At 35.6% G+C, this 27,456-nt stretch overlaps 1 protein-coding gene across 1 annotated transcript; it reads left to right on the forward strand.

The window, feature by feature from the left end:
* The first annotated feature begins 813 nt into the window (after positions 1–813).
* Positions 814–27,456, forward strand: LOC123537359 (guanylate cyclase 2G-like). The gene is made up of 10 exons (XM_045321049.2): positions 814–1,240; positions 4,596–4,702; positions 5,489–5,623; positions 10,850–11,062; positions 15,294–15,400; positions 17,129–17,236; positions 22,565–22,702; positions 23,157–23,292; positions 24,531–24,667; positions 25,753–27,456. The coding sequence occupies exons 1-10, from the start codon at positions 1,005–1,007 to the stop codon at positions 26,803–26,805; spliced, it is 2,370 nt and encodes a 789-aa protein (XP_045176984.2). The 5' UTR covers positions 814–1,004; the 3' UTR covers positions 26,806–27,456.

The following is a 27,456-nucleotide window of genomic DNA, read 5'->3' on the forward strand; positions in this document are numbered from 1 at the left end:
GTTATTATCATATTTGAATAGTTCTTGCAAGGTGTTGCACCTAATATACAAATGTGACTCAGCGAACGTGAATTACCAGGAAACGAGACGGAGTGAACGTGTAAAGTACAAGGAAAAGATAAAACAAGAAATCGTCAAGTGCAACATTGTTTAAATAGCTAATATGCATACCTGGTGCAAGAAGGTAAGAGAAGACATTCATTTGACCTCGAGTCTGTTTCACAAATGATCATAAGTTTACCGGAAGTTGTCTCCTCCTGAGTTTGTATTTTTGTAACACATTTCTGTTTTAAGATATAAGTCATATCGTTTCAAAAACTGTGTCCTTAATTCTTCTATCATACTTTTATTTTATGAATCTTTTATTCTATAAATAGACTGGCAAAATAAATTTGTTTATAAATAAAATTATCTTTGCGAAACAGCTTGCACCAAACTTTCTTTTTTTTCTGTAGACTTCTTTAAACAGACCTGAAACATTTCCTGCTTATATGTCTGCATGTTTCAATCTGTAGCTTCTGTCAATTTTAGTGGTGATATATATTTTTATCAGATTTTGTATGAGCATAATTTTCAGGGGACTGTTTTATTCCACTTTTAGCACATACAATGTTCATACACAATGAGAGCAGCTGAGTCAGTAACCAGTGTTATATATGTAAATCGTCTGTATGAAACACTGAATAATGATTTTTTATGTGTCATATTTACAAATAATAACTGATCACTTTGGTAGGTTAAAGGTGTCATATAATGTCATATATTATCAATTCCCTTCTGATGGATTAAAATAACCTCTATGTTGACGTAATCATCGCGGAATTAAAATCAGTTTTCGGCTTTTACCTGAAGGGGATCCGTGATTGTGCTGGAATTAACGTGCATTAAATAGAAATATTAATACTAAAAGGAAAATTAGATAATATAAATTAATAAGAGACATTATCAGTGAAAATTGATTAAAGTGAAATTATTATTAGACCTTATTTATATAAATATAAAAAATGGACACTTGGAACAAATTCATGTGTTTGCGATGTACATTCAGCTTTTGGATAAAACTATTGATAATATTGTGCATGTTGTGCTCGTGTCATTGTAAAATATTCCGCATAGCATGGATCTCCCCGGACAAAAGTTCTGGACAAGAAATAAACAGTTTTACCAGTGTTGCAGCCTTAAAGTTGGCACTAGCCACAGTGATGACAAATCCTGTGATTTTAAAAGGACACGACATTGAGTAATTATGTTACTGTAAAAGCAGAAATTTTCGCGATGGTTTAATTTTTGCTGTATTCTGAGGCCATACATCTCGTGAAAAATTAATCATCGCGTAAATATTCACCATTAGTATAATTCGAATCAAAGTATGGTACTATTTTTACAATTTCGCGAATATTAAACCTCACGAACATACTCAGAATATAAAATGCGCAAAATTTTGACCCAGCGAAAATATATGCTTTTACAGTAAGTGCTCTTTCTTTCTGGTTATGGAATTTTTATTTATTACATACTCGTTTCTATTCCCCGTTAAGTTACACTGGTACCGGAAACGTCAATATTTTTCCATACATGCACTGACGCCTGAATTTCATATCGGGTGCGTGACGTAATTCAGTGTGTGTTGTTGCACTATTTTTTCTATTTAGTTCAGTATTGTCAATCCTATTCAGGCTATTGAACATATTTATGATATTTACATAATATTTATACGTGTAGATGTGTATGTAATAAAAAGGTTATTATCTTTGCATCAGGAAATATGCACTCGTTCTTCAGCGGAAGAATATTGCGCTCCTAAAGTCGCGCAGTATTTCCGCTGAAGAACTCGTGCATATTTCCCGATACAAAGCTAATAACCTAGAAATATCACACTTTCTAGCTAAAAATATCTAACATTTACTAAAAAAGTTTCTTATCTATGAAAAAAAATTCATTTGAAAATATCAATAGATGAAATGCGTTTATTTTCAATCGTTCTATAAGATTTTTTTTCTACTTTGAAAATATCACTATGTGAACCGCGTTAATTTTCATTTGTTCTACAAGAAATAATATATTTAGATAAATTTAAACACGACATAGAGGCTATTCGTCCGAAGGATAAATGCCCTTATCAATATGGTCATAATGTGGCTTATAACCAATTCGCAGTGTTAAACTCAATCTAAACACGTTTCTACGATGTATACCTTTTAGATTCAAATATATCTTGAATGCAAAAGAATAGCAGATAAAATATCAGATCATGATTATCTTTATCGACGTGATGTCGCCGTTTGCGTGTATTATTAAAACTCGACATAATTTGTCACATTAGAAAAGAAACCATCAAGAACTTGCTATTGTAGGAAAAATGATATTAGCAAAAGTTTTTGTAGAAATCTTAAATAATGAGCACATATATACAGTACGCGATATTATAGAAAGTTGTATTTCTTTATAACATAATTTTGGATAATCATCGTAAAATGTTATTACTTTTTGCTGATTTTCGAAAGATTTTGCAGTGTAATTTATCTTCTTGAGAACAAAAATTTTCCAGTTTTTTATATATGGAGATAAGTTTTACAATGTAGTTATTTTGTTAACCTTTTTTAAAAACTTAATTTGAAACAAGTATATACAATTTACCTTGTTTATCAGTGTCTGTCATATTTGCTAGCGTCATGTATTGAGTGAAATGAATTTGTTTTTACACCTTGTAAAGTAAAAGGATAAGAAAAAAAACCCAGAAACTTTTGCTCTTAGACTTTTCGTTAATCTGACATAAGGGTTTTTTAAGACTATGCATTTGATTCATAAAGGCAGTGTAAGAAGATCCTTCGGGAAAATGCAGTCAAACATGATAATGGCAGACACGGTTCGATAAAGGTAATGATATGCACAACACCACTCACGCCCACAGCACCGCTGTAAGTGGAATTGTATTACAGTATAATTGAGTGTACTCCATGATACCAAAAGAACCCGGAAATATTACGGCACTGAGGCCAAGTACGGAGAGACCTTCCAAAGCCGCCATACGGCGCTTAAGGACTGCTCTTGTGGTAGCTGATAAAATCTTCATGTAGATCCTGCACGCATTTATAAACGTGTGACCTTTTTCCTTACATGCTTACACGCAAATAGACCTTTTATCATTAGCTTTTCTTTATTTCCGTCATTTCAATTACAAATATTAACTGAGATATAAGCAGTTTTATTACTTAAACCATTCGACATGGACGGTACGTATTGGGGCTTTTGGTTAATTAAAAGGATGAGTGAAATTAATGTCAAATTAACAATAAAAAAGGAAAGCAAACGACGGAAATCTCCAATTAAAGACGAAATAAAATCACTTTAACCTTTTCCGCATTTTGCTGTGTAATGCTTAGTTGTACAGGAACATTTTTAACCTTTCTGCATTTTGCATTGTAATGCTTAATTGTAAATGAACGATATCATGAAGTTCGACAAAGAGAGTATATTTTGATTTGCAAACTACTATTACACACTGTGTATGCAATTGATGCATAATTTATGACCGATAAAACATGTCGAGAGGGCGTGTCGGTAGTGATTAATAATTTCCATGGTATATTGTAATAATTATGACAAATCATGTTTACTTTTGTTGATAATATACCCTTTGAGGTGAAGTGCGGTCAACGATCAAGAAAAGCAGCTACCATTTTTGACCTATATATATATATAACATATGTAAGCAGAATCGTGTTTTAATTAATTTAAACACTCTAAATCGGCAATACGTCACCTTCGAGAAATTATTCCATGAGATAAGTAACCTGTTCTTTGTATTGAAATCAATTAAAGCACGGTTCCATTACATAATTTTAGGCTTGAGATTTACTTTAGACGAAACGAAACAAACTAAATTTGCTTTTAATGAGACTGTGATTTACAGTGGTATGGCTATACATGTACATGTGTGTAAAAAAGGACATTCCATTCGACGTAGTCGAGTTATACGTACGTGAATATAATAAAAAAGTAAACCGTTTGAAACAATTTGAAAAAATGTCTAGATAATAAACTTTGTTTCATAATGTTACATAAATAACTACAAAACTATTTCCGGGATCGTAGGAAGTGTAACATGATGATGAGTATACGCACCACTGAATCATATTTTAAACACAGGTATTGGTACTGTTCTACAGACCTATGGTTCATTTGACAAAAAATGAGTCCTATTTCTTTATTCCCTCGGCAGTGCCAGTCCAAATACGTTCGAAACTTAAATAACACAATTCTTAGCGTTATATGCTTGAAAACAATCTTCTCATAGATTTTATAACCCATCAAAATAGCAGTCTTCACATGCCGTCTTTCAACGTCGTCTCGTTCTTGCACTCAGTTTTGTATTATTTTCTGGTCCTTTGGGATCATATAGTCCATTAAATGAATTTTTATAATTAAATTCCGCTTAAGTCGAACTAGGGGACGTGAAGGATATTGATCAAAACGAGTCTGCTATTATTTTGTTTGGTTACGTTCTGATCTTCCAATGTTTTTTTTTTCATGCAGACGTTATTACAGAGTCCTACAAATTTCTTGTAACAGGTTGGGCTACTTTCATGTTTCAGGGTGGAATATTTCTCAACGGATTGCACGCCGCATATGTCAATGCAGGCCGCTATGAAGGCAAAAGCCATTAACCCTGACGTAATTATTGGACCCCCGTGCCAAGAAGGTTTGTATCAAATCCTTATCCCACTTTCTACATTACCGAATACATTTTGTATTAGGGTACCTGTGATGATATACAGTGGCGGCTGCTTGTTGGGTCATTCAAAATTTACCTAAATCTGGACAGGTTTTCTTACCGCATACAAAGCACAAATGCATTCTATTAGCATTGCAGCCATATGAGCCTTTTAGCTGCTTGTTTACAATAAATTATTTTGAAATTCTTGCATATGAGTTAAAGACACAAATGCAAAAAAAAAAAAAAAAAAAAAAAAAAAAAAAAAAAAAAAGATTAATACCTTTTATGTATGGGGCTGAGGTTCCTGTCAATTCTACCTTTTTACAGTTTAATTTCAATTTCTATTGACTTATGCAAATTTAATTGGTTTAACTGAAATTGAGACGTTCAGATATGTTTGTATTTTTACGTGTTTTTCAGCACTACAGCCGTAATATTGAAAGATAACGATAACGGAGGCCGCTCTTCTATTGTTAAATTGCAACACATATCCACTTAACCTCAACGTGTACATTTTTGACCATCTAACTGAAAAAATAGTGTGGTTGTTAGACACTCATTTCTGACGCCTGTAGACAAATTTACAACGCCGTTTGCTGTCCTGTTGTTTAACCGGATGTCAACGTGTGACAAAAAAGGCGCTCAACATTTATCACCAATTGTAGTGCCAAAACGAAAAGATTTAGATCACATTAGATCACAGGATTTATTTTACAGAATGCCTTGATTTCTTTATGTGGCCTTATTTTTGTTTTCTAATTATTATTTTAGGGATGATAAGGGTAGCAGAGTTGTGTGCATTCTGGAATTTACCGGTTTTCACGTGGTACAATCCAGGTATAGCGCTTGACAGTACCCTGACATACCCAACAATGATCAGAATGATCCCTTCCTTAAGCACTTTGGGTGAGTAATAAGCTTTTATTTACATCGCCTTATCCATTGATTTTAGGGAGATACAATTTGAAATTTCGAGATACCGGATCATAAGTGCGTAGGTGTTGGATAAAAACGCACGGAAACTGGAACCGAGCATTCCTACTTTCAACGTTATCTATTTCACTTATGTCATTTTAGTCTCCACAGGGAATTCACGTATAATACATAACTTTATATCTTACTTTGAATAGGAACCAACACTAAGATACATGTTATGTACTTTTATCATTCCAATAACGATACATTTTATAACATTTTCAAGCAATATACCATAAATATCAGAAGATGGTTTTATAAGATTCCAATAAAAATATAATATAACTGTTTTATATCAGTGTGAATTGGCATCATACTAGTTTCATCCCCCCCCCCCCCCCCCCCAAAAAAAACCCCACAAATAACCCCCAAACAAACAAACAAACAAACAAACAAACAGAAAATAAATAAAAAAAGCGAAATAATTGGTTTAAAGCTTTTTAACATACTAAATATGCCTTACAACATCACTGTTTTCAAAGCCCCAAGTTTCACAGCCATATGAATGCATTTGACGTTTGACTCATTTGCCCTTTTAAACAAAACTAAACTGTTTGTTTTAATAAAGCTATGTATTTATCACACTGGCAGAATTTAAAGCAGTGTTTTCATAGCTCAGACATATTTTCTTTCTTTATCCTATGACCAGCATAATATTTATTCATTGTGAAACATGATTCATGAAGCGGTACACAGTAAGCAAGTTTACGGTGAGTAACAGACACTGGAGGAGCTTGTGCTGCTGCCAACGTTAACCCTTACCTTGCTAAATTTCTATAATGAACTTGTCCATCTTCCAATTTGGACAGTACCATTAACTGGGTGCTTACCAAAAAGATACTGGCTGAATAGCGAACAGTGCAGATCATGATAAAACTGCACGGATGACCAGCATGGTAAGGGTTAAGCGGCAAAACAGTACAGCTCGTTGATTTGATATACATGGATCCAGTTTACTTAGTAAAATGACTATAATGATGAATGACAAACTATGTGTATGTCTTTCTTAATTAACCAATGAAAATGTAATCACATTTCAAGTCCGATGACAATTTCATCTATGTGAACCATAGTTCGGTATTTGCTCATTTAATTTTTTAACATTGATGCTTGCTATATTTGAAATAACTGCTACGGTATCTTGTAATAAAAGAAATGAAATGGTCAATATCGGTTAACACGAGTGCAGATTTTTCTGCAAATGACAGAGTAAGTAACAAAACAGTAAATGAGCACATCTTCAATTTTGTGTTTCGTGGAGAGTATGATTACTTTACACCAAGTACGCTACAGAAGCAGGGAAGAGTCTGAAATTTGGACCGTCTTCTCAACTTGCGCTGTTCTCCCTCTAAAACTAAAATATTCTTGAGAAATCATTCATATGGATTACCAATAACTTGTCCTTGACGTCGATAGCCTTATGTACCACCACCGCGAATAAAATTTATGCTAAAAGTGTGCCTACTTTTGCTTTCTTTCTGCGTTTTTGTGGTGAAGAATTTAAATGTAAGAAGGCGATATCAAACAAAATGTAAATTAAGATCTAAATAAAATTGATGTATCGGTTGTATATGTAAGATCGTTGTCATGGAGGAGTTGCATGTAAGACATACATCAAAACTGACATGTGAAACCATTTTACTAAATTACCATTCTAATTTATACATCACCTTGAGCGATGCATCGCTTATCAGTTCAATCAAGTTAATAGCAAAAGTGCATTAATAAGTTCTGCTTTTAAAGGGATTTAATCAGAATAATTGAGACATAATGTCTAAATATAGATAAGTATAAATAAGTTATGCGTATACTCATATCTAGACATGATTTCATTATGAAATCAAATCTGTATGCATTTTATTTCTGCATTTCCTAAAACAAATGATAATGCTCTGAAATAAATATTAATGTCAAAACTTCCATGACATTTTAAGCAGGTATGATTGATATGATTTTGGCAACACTGTTGTTTGCACAGCTAATGTATCATAACGTAAAGGTGACTGTATAATGCAGAAATGAAGAGAACAACTGCAACAATATACAAAATAACTTCTACGTGATCAAGAAAAGGCAGCTAAGATGTTCCATATCAAGTAACTCGTTTTCATCGCATTACAGGCTGACAACTACCAGATCAAATGTAAGCCTACGCAGGTTTAGTGACAAGTAGTCCAAACATAAATAGTCCTTCCTTTACTCGTGCCCTTTCTGAATAGCTTCCTGTTTTCTTTTTTATTTCATAGCAGTCTGCCGAAATCGGCATGTTCTGAAATGCTATGTAAGAACTTTGTCTCGAGAAGCGAAAAGAGTTGTATTTAATGATGTGTTGTTTTCTTATATAAAGTATGTCACCTCTTTTTCTTTTTTTCTATCGTATAAATATTGTCTTGTTTTTTTGGAAACATCAGTCTCTAACAGTTTTAATTTTAGAAAATGTCCAAATAATATTATTTCGTAAGTGGATTTTGTATGAAATTTTGAACAGCCGGATTTAATGGTATTTATCCTTAAAAAAAAGTAATTATTTGTGCAAATTTATACGAAATCAATGTTAAAAACGTATTTGTTAGTTTCTTGGGCTTATTTAGCTACACGGCACCAGCTGCACGCTAATTAAATGATTAAGAGGAGTTTGTGGGGGAGGTGGGGATGTGGGAGGAGGAGGGGTGCTGAGGGATAAAGTCGTATTGCATGTTAAGTTCGTGTTATAAATGTCAAGGTATTTTATGGTGGTTTGATTGAGATAATTTAATTATGCTACACATTGTTGAATCCATTTTGACATGACATGCTTCCAGATCTACATCAAACATACATTTTGTTTTGAAAACAGACATCTGTTGACACAACATTTCGAAAGTGACATACAGGTGTTGTTTATGTCGATATGTTAATGTGTATGATTCAAAGTACATTCCTTCTTTAATGTCAAATTTCAAAAGCGAGAAAAACTCAAGAAAATAAAAATATAAACATGACTGTAGCTGCAGCTGTTAGTACAGCGTGTCTTCAGCCAAGTTTAAACCGACCACATATATTAGTCAAGCAGTGAAAGCACAGACTAGTGGATCGCGGTGTCGCGTGTTCTATCTCCTGGCAAGGCGTATGTACTCTATCAGACATTGAAAATATTCGACGCATGCTGGAAGTAATTCTCGGCGGTATGAACTGCAAATAAAAATTAAATATCTTGATGGCCAGGAACAGTGGTTACATTGATGGCCAGAAACAATGGTTACATTGCTCGCCGTTACTTTACTTAAATACTGTTGAAAAACGGTGCTAAACACAAAACAAACAAAACCAACCACGCGCCGTTGTGAAAATATTAGAATATGAAAGTGAACTGCGATAGGAAAAGAAAAAGAAATGTATGGGGAGTGCGCCTTCCACTGTATGGAACATTAACGATTCGGAAAAACCACGCTGTTCTGTACCAATAAAAGGCCATGGGCGCTTTGTGGACAATCAATTTATAAACGTCTACATTCTTTTAAAAGCAGAACTTACTAATGTACTTTTGCTATTACTTTGATTAAACTGAAAGGCGATACATTGCTTAAAACTGTAATTTAGTAAAATGGTTTCACATGTCAGTTTTGATGTATGTCATACATAAAATACCTCCATGAAAACGATCTTACATATACTAGTAAAACCGTTACATCAACTTCGTTGTAGATCTTAATTCCATTGTGTTAGATATTGCACTCTAACATTAAAATAACTAAGAAAGAAAGCAAAAATAGGCACACTTTTAACATAAATTTTCAATTGCGGTCATGATACGTAAGATTATCGGCATCAAAGATAAGTCGTTCAAAGACGAAAACACTTTTACATAACACCCGCTGTCGGATTTGTTTTCGTTGGTTCACTACATGGTAGAGGTATCGCATGTTTTATTACCTCAAATGAACATATTAAACGAGGCGGCGCCTGGTATTATTTTATTTGGTTGCACATTTAATATGCTTGCGCATTGTGCTTCGAAAATTCTGTTTAAGGAGAAATATCACGCAAACAGTGTCCATTGTTTAGGGTTAAGATGCGAAGGAATTATAAGCTCAAAAATGTTAATATAACTTTTTTCAATAAAATTTGTGACAACATCTAAGTTGATATCTAAAATGTTTACAAGAAAATACATATCTATTTTCATTGTATCAATGAAACTGTATTTGACTTGTTTTTCATTGCTGTATGTATGTATATGTAGCTTTATATGAATAAAAGAAGCTCTGCTTCACAAAAAAAAAGAAGAAAAAAAAAAGATGCGAAGGAATGATAACACCTAGTGGCAGTCTTTTTTGCTTAATAAAGAAATAAATCGAGACGTGTTAGAATCGTTAATATACCCATCCAGTATGTTTTCCAGCTTAGTTCAGCAACCTTTAATGACATATCTATGGACAACATGACTGAATATCTGTTGATAATATTACATGCGCATAAATTAGAAGTAAGAGTTTTCCTAATTATGTTATAAGTAAGAAGTACTTCCAATTTGTTTCCTCATACGCTTTTGTTCATATACTTGACCCAACTCATTATTAAAGTATACCGGTAATCGAGGTTTTCAGTTTTATCTGACAGGGAATGAATGTACTTTGTGATTAATTACTGGCCAGAGAGCACAAATATATATTAAAAAGACTAAGATATATATATATATATATAAGGGGGTCTAGAAAGATGAAATTGATAGATTTGAAAACAAAATGGACACAGTCATGCTATTTGATTTTACTGTTTCTGTATGTACACGACATTGTATTTAAACAGGCATTTGTTTATGAATAAACAAACAAGTATTTAATTTGGAAGACTTAACATTAATAATGTTAATTTAGCCATTTGTATGTTGCTTGATTTCTACCATTTCGTTCATGTGTGTTTGCGCGTTTGGAGAGTGCCAACACGCCAACTGATATATTGTTGCTCATTACCACTCATCAAACAGAGTCTTTTTTATTTCGGTTGGCCTAGTTCTATACTTGCAAAAGATCTTCATTACAGATCCGATTGAAGGATTTTATTCATTGAACAGACTGAGGATTTTAGAAATGTAACGACAGATATAAAGTACAAATAAACGTTAAGCATATTTAGTCAAATAAAATGTAACTGTATGTTTCATTCTATTTCAACCAGGTATGTCGTTACTACACTTGCTCCGTCAGAACAAATGGACCAATTTCGCGTTGGTCTACGATGACAGCCGGCCATGGACATTGTACGAGGAGGCCGTCCGTGCCGCCGTGACGAACACGGAAGTCCGCATGCTGAGCTCATATACCGTCAATTCTACAGTCACCGACGCTCATCTTTTGCAAATGTATAATCACATAAAGAAGCAGTCGTGGAGTAAGTACAACCCAAGTCTTTTCTTGATTCCTGGTTAAGGTTTGAGCTGTTTTTGAATTGTATGGAAGGCCATTACTAATGCCCCTCTATTGAATTTTTGTCCTTGATAAAGTCCGTTTTATTCGACCTGGCGGGACGGAGTTAATCTCTGACTTATGCAAATAATGGTAATCTAAACAAGAGGACCATGATGGTCCTGAATCGCTTACCTGTCCCCACATGACCCAGTTTGAACGAGTATGACGACGTTTTTTCTATGTTTGCATAGTGACCTATGTTTTTGAGCTCATGTGACCCATTTTGATCTTGACCTAGAATATCATCAAGATAAAAATCTGACCAATTTTCATGAAGATCCATTGAAAAATATGGCCTCTCGAAGGTCACAAGGTTTCCCTATTATTTGACCTAATGACCTAGTTTTTGAAGACACGTGGCCCAGTTTTGAAAATGACTTAGATATCATCAAGTTGAACATTCTCACCAATTTCCATGAACATCTCATGAAAAATATAGCTTCCAGAGAGGTCACAAGATTTTTCTATTTTTAGATCTACTGACCTAGTTTTTGATCGCACATAACCCAGTTTCAAACTTGACTTAGATTCCATCAAGATAAACATTCAGACCAATTTTAATGAAGATCCATAGAAAAATATGGCCTAGTTTTTGACCGCAGTTAACCCAGTTTCAAACTTGATCTAGAATATATCATCAAGGTGAAGATTCAGACCAACATTCATACAGATCCCATGAAAAATATGACCTCTAGAGAGGTCACAAGGTTTTTTTTATTATTTGACCTACTGACCTAGTTTTTAAAGGCACGTAAACCAGTTCCAAACTTGACCTAGATATCATCAAGGTAAACCTTCTGACCAATTTTCATGAAGATCCATTTAAAAGTATGGCATCTAGAGAGTTCACAAGGTTTTTCTATTTTTAGATCTACTGACCAAGTTTTTGACCGCAGTTGATCTAGATATCATCAAGGTGAAGATTCGGACCAACTTTCATACAGATCCCATGAAAATATGGCCTCTAGAGAAGGTCACAAGTTTTTTTATTATTTGACACTACTGAACCATAGTTTTCGAAGGCACGTAACCCAGTTTCAAACTTGACCTAGATATCATCAAGGTAAACATTCTGACCAATTTTCATGAACATCTCATGAAAAAGTTTAGCCTCTAGAGAGGTCACAAGGTTTTTCTATTTTTAGATCTACTGACCTAGTTTTTGATTACAGTTAATTCAGTTTCGAACATGACCTAGATATCATCAAGATAAACATTCAGACCAACTTTTATACAGATCCCATGAAAAAATATGGCCTCTAGAGAGGTCACAAGTTTTTTTTTATTATTTGACCTACTGACCTAGTTTTTGAAGGCATGTAACCCAGTTTCAAACTTTACTAGATATCACCAAGGTAAACATTTGGACTAACTTTCATGAAGATCCATTGAAAAGTATGGTCTCTAGGGAGGTCACAAGGTTTTTCTATTTTTAGACCTACTGACCTAGTTTTGGACCGCACGTGACCCAATTTCAAACTTGGCTTAGATATCATCAAGATAAACAACTTCTGACCAACTTTCATAAAGATCCAATGAAAAATGTGACCTCTAGAGAGGTCACAAGCAAAAGTGTACGGACGGACGACGGACGCTGCGCGATCATAAAAGCTCACCTTGTCACTTTGTGACATGTGAGCTAAAAACGAGCAAAATAGGTTGAGCAATATAACTTTCATTCCGTAATCTTCGGTAACCAACGACTAACATTCAACACTAAGTTGGCTACATGTACTACATACCTTGCATAATAATATCGTGGACCGTCGCGAAACCACACCCTGCCAGGTCAAATAAAATGCACTATATACATATATAATTCTTTTTATTTCTGGAAACATTTTTTTTCATGAAATTATAAAACAATATAACATGTTACTAAGATACGTTTTCACTTCTTGCGAACATATCATTATAAAAATAGTCACTTTTAACAATTTTTACGATGAACCATAAACAAATTTACATGAGAATGTTGACAGACGTTATAACTAATTATCTTGACTGATTTAGAAGACAAAATCCATTAATTTTGCATTAATATTTTCCATAACCTTAAAGATTTTTTTCTCTTAATAACTATAAACATCTACTGAATAAGGACTTTTTATGTAAATTGCCAATCCATAATTTGTGATGTATAACCGGTCTTTTTTTAACACATGTTATTGAAAAAATAACTCAAACTTTAAAACCGCCTCGGTGGCCAGAATGCAATTCATCCTCGCATTCTAGTCATCGGCATGGAATCCATACCGGCATGCAATCCATCCCCGTACTCTAGTCACAGGCATGCAACCCATCCCTGCAATCCAGTCACCGCATGCAATCCATTCTCGCACTCCAGTCATCGGCATGCAATCCATCATCGCATTCTAGTCACAGGCATGCAATCTATCCTCACACTACACTCACCGGCATAAAATCCATCCTCGCATTCTAGTTGTCAGGATACATGTTATATGACCCAGGGAAGTGCCTACGCCTTTAGTATCTTGAACAATGAAATGGGTCTTAGACTAGCTGACAAACGATATAGAATGTTCTTTGTTAAAACGTATAGCTGGTGAGACCAAATATTTCATATATAGAATTTTCTTCTGGCTACCTTGCCTAAATGATTCGAGTACTAATGATTCGTAAATGATTTCTATTAGGAGCTAAATAATTTCAGGGATCAGGCAAATCACTAAATGTTTCAAACTAACAATCTTCAATTAATAATAATAAGCTCAAACTCTTATAGGCTGGATACTTTATACTTGACTGGTCTTTTTGTTGAAGTTCCCGGCAGACAATGTCTTTAAATCAACAACATACGAGTCCTATCGCATAGATGCTCGGCCTCTGTCCTCTTAATTGAAGTTGCAACTCTATATAAATGCCCTGACTCCTGGATGCTCAGCGCCTATATGCTATCACATGTAGCATTCAACTACCATATAGGTATATCCCCGATGCCTTGGCTGTACTTCGCCAATAACGCTGAACCGTCTATAAGCTGGAACTCTCCTACTATCTCAGTAGATTACCAAACTCTGGGTCTCTGTCTCGGATTTTCGATGATCTGCCTATATTTGCTATAATCTATAGCATTCGACTATCATAAAGGTACAACTCCTATGCGCTGGCCCTATAGCTTGAAACCTTGTTGAAATTCTGCAACTCTTCTTTAGTCTTTGAACTTCAAACGTCTTCTTTTTTAATAATTTATCCGCCCTGACAAGGTAGTTGCAATAACCTCCTTATCAAGGTTCTGGGATAAATTATTTATTGAATCCTCGATGTGTCTTCTTCTATCGCTGGATACCGAATGCTCTCTCTGTCATCCATCTACCTATTTATACCCTAGCAGACGTGAGCTTTGATTGCTGCTATTTATAGAATGTTTTCTGATTGGTCCAAATTTATACATAGAAATTTACAACGGGTACTTGCTCTATGAAGTTTCTGGTTCCCTTTAACTATTGTATATGACATTATGTGTGATGCTGGGATCCAACTATCGAGATAATGAACTCAAATCAGCCACAAATGACCCAAATCCTATTATTAACAGCAATTCAACAATAATTATAGCAATGACAGCATGAAAAGGGAGTCAAGCACTATCTGTACTTATGTGTTACGTTAGCAATACATCAAATTATTCAAATATACAAATTATTCTGACACTAGTCACCGGCATGCAATTCATCCTCGCACTCTAGTCATCGGCATGCAATCCATCCCCGTACTCTAGTCACAGGCATGCAACCCATCCCTGCAATCCAGCCACCGGATGCAATCCATCCTCGCACTCCAGTCACCGGCATGCAATCCATCAACGCACTCTAGTCACAGGCATGCCACCAGGCCCTGCAATCCAATCACCTGCATGCAATCCATTCCTGCAATCCAGTTTCCGCATGCAACTCATTCCCGCACTCCAATCACTTGTAATCTAATACATGTATGTCTATTATAGTGCTCCATGAAACTGTTTCTGACACATAAAACTAAGCTTTAAAGTCGCTGAATAGCTCTAGTTCGCACAGGTCTCTACAAAATTAAACGTGAAATTACAATGTCATATTCATCTAGCTTCCAAGTCGGACAGAAATTTGCGTTTGGTGGTGTCTGAGAAGTCATCAGTTACTTTGTTTCATTTTCAGTTGTTGTTTTCGCCTGTCCCTGGCCAGACATAAGACGGTACATGCTGATTGCCGAGGAGGCTGGAATGGCGTTTGGAAGTCATGTTTTTATACAGCTTGACCATCAGGTATTCTCTACCTTCCATTGTGTAAGAAATGATATATCCCAAAGAGTGAATTATGCTTGTATAAAATGATTGTTTCGTTCAGATGCGAAGGAATAATTTCACGAGAGCTCAATGTTAGGCAACTGAACGAAAACTGATTTTATTCAAGAGCAGATCACTGTTTGACATACACAGTTAAAACGCGATATTGCGAATTCGCTAATATCAAAATTCTGACTATCTATAGAAGACATTTTCAAGTCCTGTGTCGAATTTCGGATATGTCAAAGTAAAACGCTCGATCCTTTCGAATTCGAGAAACCGGATTTTAAATGTATTTATTTCGAGTCTAACATATGTTATCAAGGATTTAATTTTATCTACATTTTATGTTGTAAGTATTCACCAAATATTTGCCTGTTTTGTGCGGTTTTCTTTTCCAGAGCGCTGCTATGACGTAATAATGTCAACGTATAAACATTGCATCTGTTGCAAAATAACGAACAGTCTAAGTCTTCTTTGTTTATTAGAGAAACAAGTCGCCGGTATCTTTAGTTTATCCTCGATTACATTTTGAAATGGCCATTTCGGTTACTGTTAACGCTTTAAATCATAGCGACTTTCTTTTTCGCGAATTTACCTGCCCTATTGTGTTTATTCGCGACAAGGTATATTCGCAAAATGTTAAATTTTCTACGTTGTAAGAAGTAAAAGTGCAATTGGATTTGGATAATAACTACGAATTGATAAGAAATTGCTATTTCTCGCGAAAATTTTTAATTTGCGAGAGACGAAATTTGCAAATATTTGTATTTCAAAAATTAAAGTTTTCGCGAATAAAATGCGTTTTACAGTAGAACTTGTAATGTAAATGTATATGAACATGGAACTCTAATTGATGCATTACATTATAATTTCAATACTAAATCATTAATGAGTTTCATAATTTAAACTGAGTTTTTACATATAAATCGTTTCAAAGTAATTAGCACGACATTTATCATCTTTTTTCTCTCTCATAAATCATTTCCGTATGTGTCAATTAACGTCTTTATAGATTGATTAACATCGGAATAATTATGCTGCAAAATCACTAATATTCGCGAAGGACAAATTTTTGTGGATTTCATCGTTTGTGATTCAACGAAATAAAACACTTATGAACAAAAACATGTCCTTTTCATTTCATCTTCAAGAAGTGAATTTGTAGAATTAAAATCGAAATGAAGTAACCGTTTTAGAAAAAAAAACGAGCTTTCATGCCTTAAATTATTTCACAATGTATCTCTAAATAGTTGTTGTATGTTGAGCGCATTTTGTATTCGTTTAGTCTGTTCCCGGAGTGCATTAATTTTCTTCAGTTTTTCCCTATATTTGATATCGTTCCTTTAAACCAACTTAACCAAGTGTTTTTCTTGTAACGTATAATCTCTGAAAATAACCACCATCTTGCCCACATTGTATACGAGCCTCTCTCCTAATAGTTTGGCGGGAATCATTTGCTTAAACTTTATACCTCCGTGATATGACAAACACAACGAAAATTACCTATTCTGCATATGTGATTTCGGCATTTCCCGGCCTTTATGGAATGATACGTGTGTGCATTGAGCTACTTTACGTCCGAGGGGTGCCGAATTTGCCTAATGAGAATACATAATCACACGAAAATTGCCGAATGTCTTTTGGAAATATACTACTTTAGCTAATCCAATAACGTTTATAAATTTTCATAAACTTTTTTTTCAGTTGTATTCAGAACAGATGATAAATTCAACCGTTCTTTCAAAACAGCGCTGGATGAGAGGCGATGCCAAGGATCAGATAGCCAAACGGGCTTATCAATCACTGATCCACGTAAGTCAGTTTGTTCTAAAAATGAAGTTGTTATGTTTGTAATTTCCAACTTAATTGACCATGTAATAGAAGGGAAATCGGGAAACTTTTAAACAAGCAATTACGTTTGCTTCCCGCATGGTAACAGAATGATTCCTGATTATAGAACATCAAAAATAGCAACTGTTTGAATATTATGATAGACAATTTTATTATTTTAGATAATTACTCATTTTCTTATTTCCGCATTACTGTAAAACGTTCTCGATAAGTTCTTTTTTCCCATTATTCGATATCGCAGAAAAGAAAAAAGCACATTAAACAAAACAAAAAACTGAAATTATTTAAAACTAAAGCTGGTGTCATTTAAGTTCGTTTTATGATTCAATTAGCTTAAGGTTTGAAAGCAGTGTTCACAATGAAAAACATCTGCAAACGTTAGTCCGCCATTCTATCCGTCCTTCTATGATCACAGTGTGAACTAATGTAAGCTGTAAAGACTAAATAATTATAATAAAATAGCATGCATGCTTTTATTAAGTTTTCTCAAGTTGGACAATTATATTTTAAACGGAGGTAGACTCCTACGCTGAGGTTTATGCAAGAAATCGTAGCTTGTATGGTCGGCTTATCACAAGTTCCAGGCATTTTCATCGTTTAATAAGTTGGACCTATCGCCCGCTCCAGTGGATCCCCAGTTCATCGTACTGACCCCATTTATTTGCATAGAGTGTCTCTGACAAACAAAATAATCACCAGTGTACACCACCTTCCATTCACCTAATTCTAGGGTTTGGTACGATCGCCAGTTCATTTGGCACAAAGCTCACACTGGCCATAGCTTTATCAGATCAAGTGGTTCCAACGTTGTTTGAGCGGTGAATTTTACGCCGATCAGATGGAGAAATATGGCCGATACTACAAATATCCGGAATTTAAGTACGAGTTAAAGGAATTTCTACCCGTTAAATAACGAGTCAAATGAAACCGATGGGTGCACCTGGAGCGCAAATGTGTCTATATTTTAGCACGTGTGTCTATTTAGCTGAGATTTGTGCCGTTTATTCAAACACTTCTGTACAGTCCGGCGGGGGAAGGAGATTTTTGACAGTTTTTGACAATATCGCCTCAAATTTAGTGTTTATCGGGAGCAAGTAACTGTTAAAACACTTTTTATGTAAAGGGCTACCTCTTAAAACAAAGCGTGTGCATTTTCATAGAATTATTCAGGGTTGTTTCTGAACAATCGGCCGAAAACCTAATACAACGCCGTTTCGAGTGGGTCGCTATGCAACGCAATCAAGTGGATACCGTTCTGTGTCTTACTTGCGAAGTCTTATCCGTCTTAAAACAGTCATTAAAGCCTAACAATGAATAAATTTAGTGAGTTTTATATCATTATAATGATCCCACCATTTCTAATATCTTGTACTAAATATATATAATACATTTTTATGCTCGCTTAACATTTAACATATTTTTGCATTGTCAAAAACATCAACAAAAAAACATAAAGCAAGGATGAACATCGAACAATATCATTAAGTAAATGATAGTAATAGTTTGTAAAAACAAGAACCAGTTCAAGGACATTTATCTCTTCCACGAATGGTATACTGAACAGCATGCCAAAAGCGGGTTGACTCTTTATGAGGATTGTTCAAATATGAATGCATCTGAGCACATAAAAATGTATCCTTGATAGATTTCAATGAAAATTTTATTTGGTCCCCTCGAAGTATTCACCTCCAACAGATTTGCAAAATTTCAGTCTTCTAATCCAATCCTTGAAGCCTTTCTCGTAGTATTTTCTAGGTATACTATGAAGACACTGGAATATTGCAGAACCGAGGTATTTGCGCTGCACAAAGTTTCGACCAGAAAGGTATTCTTGAGCCTAAGGAACAAAAAGAAGCCACACGGGGCAAGGTCAGGCGAATAAGGAGGGTGATGAAGGGAGCACAACAACCTTTTCCTGCTTCCGAAAGTCTTGTACAATAGACGCCTTGTGTGATGACGCATTTTCATGTAGCAATCTGACATTGGCCAAACCAGTTGCGGGTCTTCGAGTTTTGAAATATTTCTTCAGTTTTCGAAAATCTTTAGTCTGGTTAAACTTCGAATTTACGGATTTGCCTTTAGGAACAGCAACCTGAATGGCAGGACCCAGTGTTGTGAAGAATATGGCATACATTACCTTCTTGACACTCATGGTCCGCTTTGCAATGCATGGTCTTTTGCTAGACTTTGCTGCCCATATTTTTTGTTCTGAATCTTTCGTTTGGGCTCGAAAAAGTGAACTCATGTCTCGTCACCAGTGACGACATTTGCGAAAGATCGTGCATTGTAATTTGGAAACTATTTAAGCAACAAGTTTGCGCATTGCACGCGTGCCTTTTTCTGCTTATCTGTCAACAGATGGGGAATCTTCCTCATTTTCAAATTACGTTTCAGAATTGTATGAGCTGCTGTTATGAGATGCCAATCATACTAGCTATTTGCCTAGCGGAGTATCTTGCATCAGTAGCAACTATTTCTTTCACTCTAGCAACCATCTTGGCAAACGTTGCTGTTTTCGGCCGACGGCCATGTGGTTCATCTTTTGTTGAAACTAACCCACATTTGAATTTCTTAAACCAACGTATAACTGTCGAAAAAGATATTTCATTATGCCCATAAACAGAACATATATCATCAAAAATGTCTTTACACCCTATGCCAAGAGTACAACGATTCTTAATATAGGACCGTACTTCAACGACGTACGCTGACCTTCTTCCAACCATTTTTGTATTAGTATACACGAGTAGCGAGGGATAGACACAGCTAAAGTGAACGGTTTTTAATGGGTGTGGTATCAATGTTTCTTGCATATCAGACGGGGATTTCCGGTATCTTTACCGGTGCTGGAAAAATCCATCTTACACCCCGGGGTGTAAGATGACTCTCGTGCTGTAAATGACGTATAACGAACTACATATATGTAGGAAATTTATGTAGTAATTTATATTTTATTTAAAAAACGGAATAAAAATTCAATACCTTGACAGTTCCAGTTGGTTCCTGATAGTATATTTCTCGATTCAAATCACGTTATTTATCAAAAATTTATAACGTTACGCTGCAACTGATAAAACAAAACCGGAACTAGACATTGTTGTTTGTTTTGAAACGTTATGACGTCTTTCCTGTTCACGGACGTTGGTTTCCCGCGCTTTGTTTAAATACACTGCCATAAGAAATAGTTCTAAAAAGAAAGCCGTTCAATTGATTTTATTTTTATTATTATTTCTTGATATCGGTATGCAAGAAAAAGATTCTGTCACTGGTTATAGGTTCAGATGGAAATATCCGGCTCTCAGGTAGCTGTTTATGAGGTAACTCGGCAGGGAGCCTCGTTACCGCCTAAACAGTTACCCTCGAGGCCGGATATTCCCATCTGCACCTACAACCAGTGAAAGAATCTTATAATAAATGTACAAATGAAATACAGACACCAATGAAAGAAAATAAACGGACTAGCAATACTAAGAGAGACGTGTTACAGTTGTACTATTTAACTGTCTCCAACAAAACTTTTTTTTCATTGGTGTCTGTATTTCATTTGTATTTTCATTTTTAAAGGGCGGCCATAGAGTTTTATTACATCGTTTCTGTTTTCTGGAGGACAAATAAAATCTTGCCTTTTCCCTGGCCAATTTTAACGGTCTCTGTGATTTATCTCTCTGAAAATAAATGAACGTTTCACCAGGAATATGAATGAAAATATATACAAACAACTGATCAATACTTTTATCATGGACCAAACTTTATTTATTTTGTATGAACAGCTTAAATGCACAACAAATCAGTAATGAAATCACAATGTATTGGTTTTAAGGGATTAAAAGTGACCAACTGTAACTATACTGATTTAAAGAGTCAACCCGATTTCGGCATGCTGTTCAGTTCCATTCGTGTAGGAGAAAAATATACGTGAACTGGTTCTTGTTTTAACGAACTAATACTATTATTTACTTAATGATATTGTTCGATGTTCATCCTTGCTTTATGTTTATAAATGTGTTGATGTTTTTTGACAATGTCCGCAAAAATATGTGAAATGTTAAGTGAGCATAAAAATGTAAAAGTACAATATATTAAAAATGGCGGGATCATTATGATGATATAAAACTCTCCAAATTAATTTATTCATTGTTAGACTTTGAAAATAATGACTGTTTTTAAGACGAATAAGACTTCGCAAGTAAGACACAGAACGGTATCCACTTGATTGCGTTGCATAGCGACCCACTCGAAACGGCGTTGTATTAGGTTTTCGGCCGATTGTTCAGAAACAACCCTGAATAATTCTATGAAAATACACACGCTTTGTTTTAAGAGGTAGCCCTTTACATAAAAAGTGTTTTAACAGTTACTTGCTCCCGAAAAACACTAAATTTGAGGCGATATTGTCAAAAACTGTCAAAAATCTCCTTCCCCCGCCGGACTGTACATAAGTGTTTGAATAAACGGCACAAATCTCAGCTAAATAGACACATGTGCTAAAATATAGACACATTTGCGCTCCAGGTGCACCCATCGTTTTCATTTGATTCGTTATCTAACGGGTAGAAATTCCTTTAACTCGTACTTACAATTCCGGATATTTGTAGTATCGGCCATATTTCTCCATCTGATCGGCGTAAAATTCACCGCTCAAACAACGTTGGAACCACTTGATCTGATAAAGCTATGGCCAGTGTTAAGCTGTCAACAGGAAGGATTTTCAAACAGCTTGGCTTAAAAGCTTATCGTGGTTGAGATAAATTCCTGCTATAACGTCAAAATGTAGTATTCTTCTTTTACTCTAAAACTTTTAAACTTGGCATAACCATTTGCACGCAGAAGGTAACTTTTGACATCTCGTCTCAAGGCACAGCCTTTACCAGACTATGATCTACGTCATACAGAAGCGGAAGTTGAAGGACGACAACTCTGTATAGAAGCCTGTCAAAAGCAAAGTCGTGTAGTTAGCATAAACAATATTTTATACTGACACTTTACCATCCTGTGACGAACCATAATTGTTCAGAAATGTGACACTTTGTTCAAAGCAGGAAGGTCTAATACGGCGTATCAGTTGTTCCAGGTTCAAAGCAACTGCATTGTTGAGTACTAATTGATGTTTCACGTTATTTTCAAAGAAACATCTTGCTTAGTTATGCAATGGTGAATTATATTCAGTCAAACGTAAGATTATATCGTAGTCAAAGTGACTAAGTGCATGTGCTTTTCAGTTTTGAAATATTCCGTTCATATATGGAAATTGGAAATAAAAACTTGACTTGTTTTCAAACTGGTTTTCAGGTTATGCTAGATTCAATGAATGACGATGTTGTACCTACATATAAATTGCCACGAAATAGGTATGAAGAATTTGTTCGCATGGCTGTTGGAGGATCGAAAGTACAGCTTCCTGGCTGGAAGCTTCCTCCAGGTGGACAGGTTAGTATTACAAATTTTAGCCGCGCCATGAGAAAACCAACATAGTGGGTTTGCGATCAGCATGGATCCAGGCCGGCTTGCGCATCCGCGCAGTCTGTTCAGGATCCATGCTGTTCGCTAACAGTTTCTCCAATTTCAATAGGCTTTAAACGCGAACAGCATGGATCCTGACCAGACTGCGCGGATGCGCAGGCTGGTCTGGATCCATGATGGTCGCAAACCCACTATGTTGGTTTTCTCATGGCGCGGCTCATTTATCCGTTTAGAGATTGAGCAATTGATACAATGAAATTCAAATGTAAGACTTTTTAAAAAAAAAAAAAACAATCTTGCTTCAAACATTTGTCAAAACTGGAATGGACAAGAAAGAAAGCAGCATTTTACGACTAATAGCGTCTCTCGAAACTCTTCTGAAATAGTTGCAAACAAAAAAAAAACACACATTATTTTGCAGCCGGATGTGAATTCTCTCTATTTGTACGACGCCATATTGATGTGGTCAGTTTTGGTTGAAAAGCTGTTTTCCGCGGGCAAGAATCACCAAGATGGTAAACTTGTTGTCCAAGAGGCCGAACAGTTTTTGGCTGACGGTAAGTTTTGATCGAGATATAAGAACCACCTTAATGGAAAATTCGTTAGTGTACAGGTAGGCCAGGTTTTGACTGACGATGCATTTTAGGTGAGAAGCTGAATATTGCAGACAAGAACACCTAGAGTAGTAAAATTGTTAGAGAAGAGGCCAAGACGGTAAGGTTTTGTGGAGAAATTATTTGCTGAAGGCAAGGAGCACCTGGATGGTAAACTCGTTGCACAACAGGCCAGTTAGTTCGTAGTTGATGGATGGTAAGTTTTGATAGAGAAGCTATTACAACTTGAACAAGGTACAATATAGTTCTTGGCTGAAGAATAGTTTTGGTTGAGAAGCCTTAATCTTCAAGGTACATCACTACCTAACACGAGAGTTGGCTGACAGTTGAAAAGCTGTATATTACAAGATAAATGACCCACCTTACACAAGTGTTGAGACATTCTTGGCTGACAATTAGTACATCTCGAGAAGAGATTTTCTGCAAGAAAGAAAACCACCCTGCACAAAAGCCAGACAGTCCTTGACTGACGGTAAGTTTAGGTTGAGAGGCGATTTTGGCTTATGGTAAATTTAAGTTCAGAAACGATTTTCTGCAAGAAAGAGAACCATCTTGCAAAAGAGCCCAGGCTATCCTTGGCTGGTGGTGGTGGTAATGTTTGTTTGAGACGCCATTTTCTGCAAGAAAGAGATATACCTGATAAAAGAGCCAAGGCAGTCCTTTGTTGACAGTACATTTAATTGAGACATTATTTACTTCAGGAAAAAACCACTTGGATGAAAAAAAAACCCAGGTAGTTCTTACCTTATGTACGCCTATCAATTTGGTATGAGGGAGAGCGGAATATTTGAAAAATTAATATTTTGCTTTTGGTTTAGCAGAGACGTTCACAATTTGACAAACCCCTTGAAATATTTTCTTTATATTCATATGCGTATGCGTATTTTAGCGTGAATCCAGCAGCAGCAAAATTTAAAAAAAAAAGTAATAATAATTCAACAACAAATGGAAAAAACGGCGACAAGCTTCATATCTCTGAAAGAAACATGTAGATGTTAACACTCGGTTTCTTAGATCAATTTTGGAGCCTAGAGCAAAATCATTAAAAAAAGAAAAATCAATGCAAAAGTCGCTTATTTTAACTTAAAGCCCCATGGCGCTCAATACCGGCAGGGTTAACACGTGCATCTACATCAGAAAAATATGACCTTTTCCTATCTGCAATGTTTTTCTCGTTTCAGGAGCATCCGGTTTTCTTTCTATGAATGACAACTTAGACAGAGTTGGAAAAATGTTTATTTTGTACATGGAAGCTGATGGGACATTCAAACCGTCACAAATCCTGAAATTTAATTCATCAAATAGATATGACATTATTGTGAGTACATAATAACACCAGTTATTTATTTATTTTTTTTAATAAAGTCAGCATGTTTATAGTTATTAAGTTTGTAGTGAGAAATATGCACGAGTTTTGCGCGGAGATTTTGCACGATTTAAGGTTTCGCAATATCATTCCGCTAAAGAACGAAAGCATATTTCTCGATTCAAAGCTAAAAATCCTTTTATTCTATACGTTCTACACATATTATATCACTATTATATATGTTGGTATGGATTCATTTGACAATACCAACATAAAATAAGAATAATTAGAATGACGTGAGACACCCGGTATGAAATTCAGACGTAAATATGAAACTGTGACAAATACTGACGATTCTTAATGCAGAATAAAAACGAGTATATAATTACACACCTACGTATTTTCTGTCTCAAATACAAGATGTTTTGTATTAACGAATACAAATTACTGTTTTATATTTTGATTCTGATTTGAGGCATATATTTATTTAGCTCTGGATGATAAAACGTAGTCTTCTGATCAACAATTGGGTAAAATTTGACGTCTTATCAGAAGAATCAGGGAAGCTTCTTGAATTGGAGCGTCTTCTGTATCTTGCACTCTCCTCCTACTAACATTACTAACAGTCTTCTGGAGGGGTCGCTCATATGGGTTACCGGTGGCGACTATAAATAAGTGTAAATACACACACACGCTGTATTATGCCACGCCATTTTAAAGTTTACTTTACCTACCTTATTTAGAATATGCTTGAATTAGATAAGAGGTATCCTATGACAAATAAATCGAACACACCTGTACTCTTGGTTACAATTACACGTATACTGTAAAATCATTTAATTTCGTGGGCATAAAATTTCGTGGTTTTGGTCAAAACGGCAGTTTCGTGGAGATATAAATTCGTGGATTTCAACTTTTGAACATAAAATGAATGGGAATTTTACTTGTTCGTTGGGATTAAATTTCGTGGATTGACTCAACCACGAAATCCACGAAAATTAGTCCCCCACGAATATTAATGATTGCACAGTAATTTGCATCACGGCGCAAGATTTATAGTTCTAAGTTGCATTTTATAGTTTTAACTATTTTTTCAGAACCTGAAGCCATTGCAAGAGCAGTTAAGATACCACGGTGGGCAAACCAAAACTGCTACACTAATGAACACTATCAGTCCAGGTGCAGTAGCCAAACCAGCCACTACAACTCAATCAGCAATGACATTGTTACCATCAACAAAAGCGCCCTTACTGTACAATAGTACACCAATAAAGTCCAAAACTACAATGTTCCCAGCTGTATCAGCAACCCAATCTACAAATTACCTCATTAACAGGTTATTAGCCAAAGTTCAGGCGTTAGAAAAATCTATAAAAGAGCACGAGCTTCACTCTCACGGACAACATATACTTCCGGGCCACAGCCTTTCACCCCAACAACTTATAGTAGGCTTACCTTCAACACCTCCAACAAAGTCAGGTCAACATATCCCCTCTGTACACGGTCAAGCCACTCCTGCAAACGTTCCTTCAACCCAGTCAGCAGCGGGCCATATACACTGGCATCCACATTACCATTATCCGCAGCAAGGTCACGAACATCCGGCTACTTTACCTGGATCACAAGTGCATGGAGCGACAACTAATAAACCACCGCCGCCGCGACCGCCATCCGTTCAGACGTTTCCAGCTCCGTTACCAACAACCACATTAGCACCCACTACTGCAGCTAAAACCACAACTGCTTCGTATGTCACTGGTGATATACTGAATGGAAATATGGACGAAGCAATGATACATAGAATTAGTTCTAGAATTGTTGACCACTTAACCGGAACAACTACAAATACGACATATACAAACAATCAGGAGACAAGGATTGTAAATGCATTGCTTACCCATCTGGATGAACTTCCGCCGGCACTGCTACTTGCGATCGAATCTGCAAGAGAAAGAAGGTTACTACAACAACAAAATCAGAGACATTATAATAATCAGAATTATCAACAGCCGACTCAACATTTCCAAAATAGTCAAACTCAAGCGCTGCCTCAACAAGCTCGAGTACAACAATGGCGTCCTCCAGTATATCGGGACCCACTTGCTTCAATTTTTGATCCTATCATATGGAACAATCCTCTTATGTGGTGATATACCAGGACATTAACGAAACATAATGAACTTGAATGAACGCGGAAGACATTGGCATATCAAGAGAAATGCAGCGCACATGAAGAAATGTGAAATCAGTGTACTAATTAATAGTTGTTTTTGGTGTAATTTTTGTCTGTTTTATGCATTGCTTTACTGACTTCCGACACATAAAATTTCGATTAGGATGGTAATATGTTCAAAGCGTATATCCCTTTTGCTTAAAGGCACACACATCTCGAGCGGTACAGAATTGCAAATAGCAGTTTAATCAATAGATTCAGTGTATTACCATTGTGGTTCGATGCTTTTCACCTACAAAATAATCAAAATGTGAGCCGCACCATGAGAAAACCAACAGTGCATTTGCGACCAGCATGGATCCTGACCAGACTGCACCATACTGTTCGCTAACGGTTTCTCTAATTTGAAAACGAACAGCATGGTTCTGGATGCGCAGGCTGGTCTGGACCCATGCTGGTCGCAAATGCACTATGTTGGTTTTCTCATGGTGCGGCTCATATAAATTTTAGCACTCCTTTTAGAGTGAAAAATTGTTTGAACCTGTTTTACTTTTCAATATAGATCAGTAAATTGTATCTGTTTAAAACTGTAATAGAAAATAAATAAATAAATTTATTTATCGACAAA

This window comes from Mercenaria mercenaria, chromosome 17, assembly GCF_021730395.1.
Source record: "Mercenaria mercenaria strain notata chromosome 17, MADL_Memer_1, whole genome shotgun sequence".
In the NCBI taxonomy this organism is placed as follows: Eukaryota; Metazoa; Mollusca; class Bivalvia; order Venerida; family Veneridae; genus Mercenaria; species Mercenaria mercenaria.